The sequence below is a fragment of the Chionomys nivalis genome, chromosome 3 (assembly GCF_950005125.1).
Source record: "Chionomys nivalis chromosome 3, mChiNiv1.1, whole genome shotgun sequence".
NCBI lineage: Eukaryota > Metazoa > Chordata > Mammalia > Rodentia > Cricetidae > Chionomys > Chionomys nivalis.
The window spans coordinates 92,429,380-92,438,055 of record NC_080088.1 but is presented as its reverse complement, the minus strand read 5'-3'; the positions used below and the strand labels follow the sequence as shown (position 1 = coordinate 92,438,055).

At 51.1% G+C, this 8,676-nt stretch overlaps 1 protein-coding gene across 1 annotated transcript in view; it reads right to left on the bottom strand.

The window, feature by feature from the left end:
• Positions 1–5,556: 5,556 nt before the first annotated feature.
• The window catches only part of Card11 (caspase recruitment domain family member 11), a 126,981-nt gene continuing 123,861 nt past the window's right edge, over positions 5,557–8,676 (bottom strand). Inside the window, exons 24-25 of the mRNA XM_057764869.1 lie at positions 6,828–6,943; positions 5,557–6,060 (exon numbers count right to left, since the gene is read on the bottom strand). Coding sequence (XP_057620852.1) covers positions 5,856–6,060; positions 6,828–6,943 — 321 coding nt within the window. The 3' untranslated portion in view covers positions 5,557–5,855. The remainder of the gene's footprint in view (positions 6,061–6,827; positions 6,944–8,676) is intronic.

Genomic DNA, 8,676 nt, shown 5'->3' with positions numbered 1-8,676 from the left:
CTGCCCTTAAAGGGCTCTGAGTCTCCTCTGAAGGTTAATTTCACATCTGTCTGTCTGTCTATTTTTTTTTTTTTTTTTTTGTGAGGCATGGTCTTACTATATAGCCCAGGAATGCCTGATCCTCCTGCCTCGGCCTACAACGTGCTTGGATAATAGGTGTGCACCGCTCTACCTGGCTGTGCTGTCTCTGGGCAAATCAGTTCAAACTCACAGAAAACTGCAGAAGTATAAAATGAACCTGTTGTGTTTTTGGTTTCCAGCTCCATGGAGTTCTAGTATTTCCAATGCATTTTCTTCTTTGGTATGTGTATGTGCACATATGAACTATAAGTATGTGTGTGTGTGTGTGTGTGTGTGTGAGAGAGAGAGAGAGAGAGAGAGAGAGAGAGAGAGAGAGAGAGAGAGCACCTATGTGTGTACACCTAGAGGCCTGAGGTTGACATCTGTGATCACTCTCCCTTTATTTACTGAGGCAGGGCCTCTCAATCGAACCCAGAGCTTGCTGATTGATAGCTGCTAGACTGCTTGCCCATGGGCTTCCCCTGTCTTCACCTCCTGAGAGCTGCAATTACATCATGCCTGCTCAGCTTTCACGTAGGTTCTGGGGATCCAACCTCTGGTCATCATGTTTGTGGTGCTTGTGGGTCAAGTGGCTTATCTACTGAACCAAGTCCCAGGGATGTCCTTTTCTCTGTGTTTTATAATGAAAGAGATTGTGACAAATGTCACGGACATGCCCTTCTGCCTGTGTCCCACCTCAGTGCTTTCTCCTTCTTTGCTAGCTGAGAAAGCCTCATTTGATTGGTTATTCTTCCATTTCATAAAGGTATGCACTTGCTGCAATGTGTATACTAAGAGCAAAATTCTCAGTGCTGTGATCAGTTTCATAATGTTGAGCCCATTTCACAGCTGGAAACCCAGAGGCCTGGGTTTCCATGTACATATGCTGGAACGGTGTACCGGTACAAGCAGTCAGGAGCAGCCAAGGACTCCAGAGTCCATCTTGGGGGACCACTTGGGGCCAATTGGCAGTTTTTTCTCCATACAGATCACCCTAAACTGGAGTTGAAAATGGTAGGTATCTTAGTGAGGGTTTCTATCGCTGTGAAGAGACACTATGATCACAGCAGCTTTTATAAAGAAAACACTTAATTGGGGCTGGCTTACAGGTTCAGAGGTCAGTTCATTTTGTCGTGGCGGGAAGCATGGCGGCACATTGGGAGACATGGAACTGGAGAAGGAGTGGAGAGTTTTCCATCTGGATCTACAGGCAGCAGGAAGAGAGTGACGCTGGGCCTGGCTTGAGCTTCTGAAACCTCAAAGCCCACCCCCCAGTGACACACTTCCTCTAACAAGGACAGACCTAGTCCAGTAAGGCCACACCTCCTAGTCTTTCAAATAATACCACCCCCATGACCCTATGGGGCCACTTGCATTCAAACCACTTGCAGTATGATTTTGAGGAATGGCTTTTAGGGTCTTGGGGTTCGAGGTAACATGGGGTGGGGAAGGGTCAGGGACCCAGAAGAGCTGTCCTCCTGCTTCTATTGTTAGCTCAAAAGAGGTGACCAGGTGCCACATCTCTGTGGATTAGGACATCTAGGATAGCAGAATTCCGGGTAAAGAAATCAAGGTTCCCTTCCTGTTCCCACTTCCCGACTTCCACCTCTGAGGGGAATTGTCATTGGAGGTTGGGTCTGCTCAGCTTGGAAGATACCTGGCTACCACAGCATGGAGGTGTTGAGATGATGGAGGAGAGTTAGGACCTCCATGCATTCATGCTGGGACTGTGCCCACCAGCATTTAGCTTGAGCGAGTATCTTAATGCTCACAATCACACTTGTATGCATGCGCAAGCATGAACACACACACACCCTCACTTGTCCATGTACTCAAATGTGCATACACATGCATGTGCTAGAACACACATGTAAACACATGCACCTTAGCATCCTCACATGTACACATACCTAAATAAGCTTGTGTTCACACCTAGGAATGCAGAAGGCTCAGTGGAGCCATTTCCACCACTAGAGGGTGCTAGAAGCCTTCCTAGCAATCTCTCTCTCTCTCTCTCTCTCTCTCTCTCTCTCTCTCTCCCCCACCCTCCTGCCCAGAAAAGAAAGCAAAAGAAAGCCCTTGGAAAATGCCACACGGATGGTAATTCCAGGGAAGACAGCTGTAAATCCGCAGGCTGGTGACAATAATAAAGTATGAAGGGCTGAGTCCAGATTGATGGACACAGGAAATGAATAGTGTTTCCTAGATCAGTCAGTCAGCCACCTGAAGTCCCCCTTACACTGGCTATCTGCGCCACCCCCCTCCCCCCCAGCCTCAATTTCCAGGTCTGTGGGCCCTAGTTTGGGTTCTGCTGTTTGTACCAGCAGGAGCTGCCTGGGGCGGGTTTCACAAGCATCCTTCCCTTGAGTGACATCTACTTATTAATCTCTGCCCCAAATGCAGCAGACCGAAGTTCTGAAAACTTCGGTGCCTGTCTCTGCTGGACTGGGAGCACTGTTGGGATGGATTCTGGCCTCAGGAGGGCTGGTGTTCTCTCCCTTTGGGTGTCCTCCTCAATCTAGGGAGGGCCAACTGTAGCCAAGGGGTCTGGCATCCCTTACTCCAGGAGAACCAGTGCCAGCTCACACCACAGCGTCTGTCACCTCTGTCCAAGGAAAGGACAACATGCGGCCCATGCATCTGCTCATTAGAAGCACCAGGGTCTCTGGGGACAGGATGGCACGAGCTCTTTCAGAGGCGAGCTCTGGGTCAGGTATCCAAGGCTCCAGATTTTGTGCTGGTTTGTTTTCTTGTTTGCGCATGCATGCATGCGTGTGTGTGGTGCTGGGGATGAAACCCAGAGACTTGTGCATGTAAAGCCTCTATCTATGGAACACACCCCTAGTTCTTCAAGGCCCTTTTAGAATATTTATTTATTAGATAGGGTCTCATATAGCTCAGGAAGTGCCTTTAAACTCTGATCCTCTTACCTCTACCTCCTAGGTGCTAGGCAATCTCTCAGCCACTGAGTCGCACCCTCAACTCCTTGGGCTCCAGTTTTGATTGCAGAATCTGTAGTCCTAACTGCTTAGGCTACTAAACAGTCCATTCCAAGTCATGCCCAGGGTCAGGGTCACTTTCGTAAGATAGCAGAAAGGCCCTTTAGTCTTTGTCAGCCTTGAGTCCAAAAGGTGCCAGCAACTGGCTCTAAAGCGTTGTTTGGAATGTTCCCAAATACCAGGTTCTTCTTCAAGTGGTGGGGGCCTGATTGGCCTGGCCTTGTGTGCACTGACCCTGGACCCTGGCCTTGAGCATTTGGCTACTTGCTGCTTCCTACATGTTCCGGGCTCTGTTGTGTTTGGGGTCACCTCTGGAGGGGTGATAGTGAAGCCACCGCTGACTGAAGCCCCCAGCCATGGAGTGGACAAATCATGGGTAGGGTCAGCAGGGACACCCTGAGGATAAAGGGTCAGTGGGTGGCTAAGCAGGTAGAGTTGCTGGTCATCAAGCCTGGTGACCTGAGTTTGATCCCTGAGACCCACAGGGTGGAAGGAGAGAACAGACCCTCCCTTGTAATCTGTCCCCTGGTCTCCACGTGTGTGCCACAGCCTACACACATATAGACGCTAAATAAACACATTTTCAAAATGACATTTTGATGGGCTTTCACGGCTCCAATTACTCAAAATTGGGTTGGTAGGTTGGGAGTATGGCTCCGTTGGTAAAGTGCTGCTATGACAGGCTTGGGTACCTGAGTTCAATCCCCACACAGGTCACCAAGCCAGGTATGCACAGGGTTGCCATTCCAGGGATCCTTGGGGCCCACTGGCCGGCAAGCGCTCTTCCACTCTATTTGGTCCTTGCTTCTTTACGGTTCCTCCTCCCCTTCCTCTTCCTTCAGATCTATACCTCGAGGTGTGTGCAATTTCCCAGCCTGGTTCCCTTACATCATCACCCATCAGACACATGGGGTGGGGCCAGGGGAGGCTTAGAACCAAATGTGAATTAGACACAGTGTATGGAAGAAAAACTAAATCCCCACACGGGGGTCTCTTGCAGCCACCCAGCACATATGGAGACTTTCAATATGATTTGGAGCCAGGCACTGGCTTCAAAGCAGCCAGAGGTGGGGGTGGGGGTAGGGGTGCTAACACCCGCCCCCTCACTATGACTTCAAACAACATAGAAAGAGCCCCTTTCTCTCCCCTCCTGCCTCTTCCTACACTCTTTTTCCTGCATAGCTTTGGGCTCTACTCACATGTGAGTGTTCCATCTCGAGAGGCCCTGACAAGCCTGTGGTGGCCCTGAGGAGCCTGTAGTGGCCCTGAGGAGCCTGTGGTGGCTCTGTGTGAGGGAGGACGAGGCCCAGGAGCCTGGGGATTTTGAGGCTGTGTTGATTTGAGGTCAATGTAGACAGTGTGGAGTGTTGGGGGAACCTCCTTCCATCCCTCCCTGCCATCTCCACCCCTGTCACCCTGGATCTGCCCTCAGTCTTGCCTGCTGGAGCTTGGCCATCCCTGGAGGAAGGGCGCACCCACTCCTCCACTTCCCAGATCGTCACTCTGCACTCCTCCCTTCAAACTCGAGGCAAGAGCATTTGGTTTTTCCGTCCAGCCAGCCCGAGGTTTCTGAACTTAAATAAATAAATAGAAATAAATCAGTAGACCTTTTATCCGAGACTCTTTTCCGGTCACGTCTGTCCCCTTGGCGAGACTTCTAAGTGGAAGTGCGAGGGCCTCTGCCTGGAGGAAATTTACCACCACTTCAGGCTTTAGCGAGGTGGGAGCGTTGGCCCTTCGGCCCCAGGGTTTCTCACTAGGTGCTTTATCTCGACTTAAATGGCTGCAGCTGGACCTCCACAGACCCAGGGCAGCTAGCTTGTTGCCATGCGCTGTTCCAGGAAAAGAAGCCTTCATGCTTGCTGGCACTGCCAGGGCTGTTGATTTGAAGAAAGGTGCCTGGCTATTTGGCAGAGGCAGCAGGGAGAGAACCAATGTCTAATGTCTACTGGCTCTCCTGGCTATTTGGGACTTTGGGTATCTTTTTAAAATGGCAGAAGTGTTTTTTTTTTTTTTTATGAGAACAAAGCAAAGCTGGGGACAATCAGTATCTCGATTGTATGACAAAGTCAGTGGAGATTCAACCTGTGATATTTGCCATAACACCCACAGAAGCCTGTTGCTGCTCTCAGTCCTGTCCGTCCATCTGTCCGTCCGTGTGTGTCCCCCCCCCCCCCATCAGAGAAGCTCTTGTGGTGTGGAGCGACTGCACGGGGAGGGAAGCTGTGAGATGCTCTTCTGGACGCTGCAGGGCATTGCACTCACAATCGCAGGGCTCTGGCTATCTATATAGGATCCCACCCCTAGCTGAGAAACTATACTGGTGACTACAGTCAGAGCATAAGTGTGGGAAACCTCACATTCCTGCCTCCACTGGTTTTGCTGGAAGGAACCTCATCCAGTGAGGCAGTGCGGGATTAGAACCCCTGCAAAGGATTTGATCAACAAATGAAGAACTGGAGGAAATTTAATGCAAGAGAAAGACGGGTATGGGAGGAGTCCTGTCTCCCAGGACCCACCCGCCTGGGATGCGGGCTTTGTGCTTCCCCCAGGGCCGGCAGCCTCTCTGGCTATTGGAGGCCTGCACTTTGCAGGTAGTCATCTGTCCCTGTCCCGTGCATTTACATTCAACTGCTGCTCTGGCCTCGGAGGGGCTGCTGGGTTTGGGCCTCAGGCTCAGTGTTCTGTGCTTGCTCATCTCTGCTCACCCCAGCAGGGCCCGACCTTCCACCAGGTGGCGTTGCTGCCCGGGGCTCAGGAGCCCCGTGTCTGTGTCCCGCGGCTCAGACTCGGAAGTCACAGCTGGTCCTCGTCCACCCAGATGGTCTTGCGCTGCTCCTCCACGATCTTGTCTTTGAGGACGCGCAGCAGCTCTTCCACGCTGCTCCACATCTCAGCCTCCACGGTGGCGTAGAGGCAGGGCAGCGCCTCCAGTTCCTTCTCTTTGAGCCTGCACACACGCAGGAACTCCTCCTCTGTCTCTGGCCGTGGTAGCAGCTTCCTGTGGGGCGGGGGAGGGGAGAGATGGTAAGGGAAGACATGGGGAGGCTGTGGGGCTGGATGCCCACAGTGTGAGACGGAGGCTTGGATTGTACAGTTGCTCTCCTGGGCGCTGAACCACACCTGCTGGATACCTCCCGAGTGCTGGAATTCTAGCAGTGAGTGTCCTTAACACTACTGAAGAGTTTGAGACCAGCTTGGGCTAACGTGAGTTCAAGGCTAGTCTGGGCTATGTGGTGAGAACGCGCTTCATTCCAGAATAAGGTCATTGTCTCAGATGGAAACTCTGCGACCATTAACACAAACTTCGCCCCACCCATCCTCTTCAGTATCCCGGCATTCTGCTTTCTGTCCCTATGAATCTGATACTTTAGGGACTTCCTATAGATGGAGCCATATGGTGCCAGTCATTTGTGCTGATTTCACAGCATCCCAACATTGAATGTCACTATTGTGGCAGGTGTCAGAATATTCTCCTTTCTCAAGGTCGAATACCATTCGACCTGGACAACCTCAAACTTTCCGTCCTCCTGAATGGCTGGGATGACAGACCTGCATCTGTCCACTTCCCTCCTCCTCAGTTACTTCATCTCAGGGACAGGAAGTTGACAGACCCTCTCCTGACTGCCACATTCATCCCAATGTGTCTTACACATCTGCCCCACTGTGCTCAGGGTCAGAGTTGCAGAACCCAGCACCTGGGATTTTGGGAAGGGGTGGGTAGAGCATAGTGCTGGAGGGTAGCCGTAGGGACTGGGGTGTCCTTACCTGAACCGTTTGATGTTCTTCTCGCTCACCCGGATGAGCAGCACGATGGGGTACACCTTGCATTTGATCAGGTCGCGCACACAGCCGATCCCAGCCTCTAGCAGGCAGTGTTTATTCTGCAAGCACAGCGGCCGCTGTCAGCAGTGGTACCCACATGACCCCCCCTTGTAAGAGCCAGGCCAAGCCTGGGTGCCAGCCTACACCTGGCTGCTAGGCTGAACTAGGGAACTTCATAAGCGGGCCTCGGTGAGGCTGGAGCCCCACACCTCTGGACACTGTTCAACCCTGATGAGTGCAGTGACACTGACTATCTAGGTCTAGCCCAAGCTGGGGGTGGGGCCTGCAATGGACACTCGCCCCCCCAGTCTTCCAGCGTGCTCCTGGTAATGAGTAAAAGAACAGAAAAGGTCAGAAAGGGAGGCTGGCTGGAGGGCCTTCACAGCTAGCTGCTTAACCAGGAGCTTGCTATCCGTAGAAAAGGACGCTTCCCATTTGGCTGAATGCATCACTTAAAGAAAGCATCAAGCCTTATATCCAAGACTCAAAGAGCATAACTGCTAGCCTAGCCCAGAGGAGGCTGAGGCGGGAGACTGAGAAGTTTAGGTCAGCCTGGGCTATATGGTGAGAACTGTCTAAGAGACCATGCCAAACTAAACAAGAAAAAGAACACAGAAAGCTGGGCATGGGGGTGCATGCCTCTAGTTCCAGCACTTGGGAGGGTGAGCAGGAGCATCAAGAGTTTGAGGTCAGCTTGGACTACCTAGGAAGACTTAGGGCTGAATTTAGAAAGAGAAGGAAAGAAAGGAAGAAAGGGAGAAAGAAAGGAAAGGAAACATTATAAAAAGCCAGGTGTGGTGGTACGCACCTGTGATCCTAGCACTCAGGAAGCAGAGGCAGGAGGATAGTGCTTGGAGGGCAGCCTGGGCTACGTAGCCAGTTCCAGACCAGCTTGGGCTACATAGTGAGAGGGTATCCAAAAATCAAGTGAACAAAGACTGGAGAGATGGCTCAGCCATTAATAGTACTGGCTGCTCGTGCAGAGGACTTGAGTTCAGATCCCAGCAACTAGTGACAACTCACGACCACTTGGAACTCTAGCTTTAATGGATGTGATGTTCTCTTCTGATGTCTGTGGGCACTGCAGTCATGTGTACACACACACAAGCACACACACACACAGACACACACAATTAAAACAAAAAAATACCTTAAAACCCAGTCAAATAAAAGCCAGAATATATGTACATATAATTGAGATATATACCTTTTTATCGATATCTATATCTATCTATGTATCTATCTATCTATCATCTATATCTTAATCAAAAAAATCAAGCGTGGCAGTACATGATTGTAATCCTGTCCCTTAAGGGGCGGGGCGGGGCAGGGGTAGGAGACTCTAGGTAGTTCTCAGGCTAGTCTGAGATACACAGTGAGGAAGACTAGAGGATGAAGGGGAAGAGAAAGAGGAGAGAGGACAGAGAAGAGGAGGGAAAGAGACAAACAAAGAGGGAGAGAGGGGGCAAAGGAAGGGGGAAGAATATATTATTACCATGCTCTATGACGTCTTCTCTGCACACACTGTGGGCCTGGCACCCAGGCCTCAGGTAGACACAGTCCAAGCCCCCACCCCCTTTCTTCCCCTTACTGTTTCCTCCCCTGACCCCTGCTAACCCTGGCTGGTGGGGCGCCACTTTTCTAGCAGAATCCATCTTGTCTGTGACCACACTCACTTTCTCATCCCTGTCACCAGACACCCCTAAAGAACCTTTCTTTTTTGAAACAGGATCTCAGGTAGCCCAGGATGGCTTCTAATTTCCTATGTAATATGGCTCAGATGCTTTGTGTG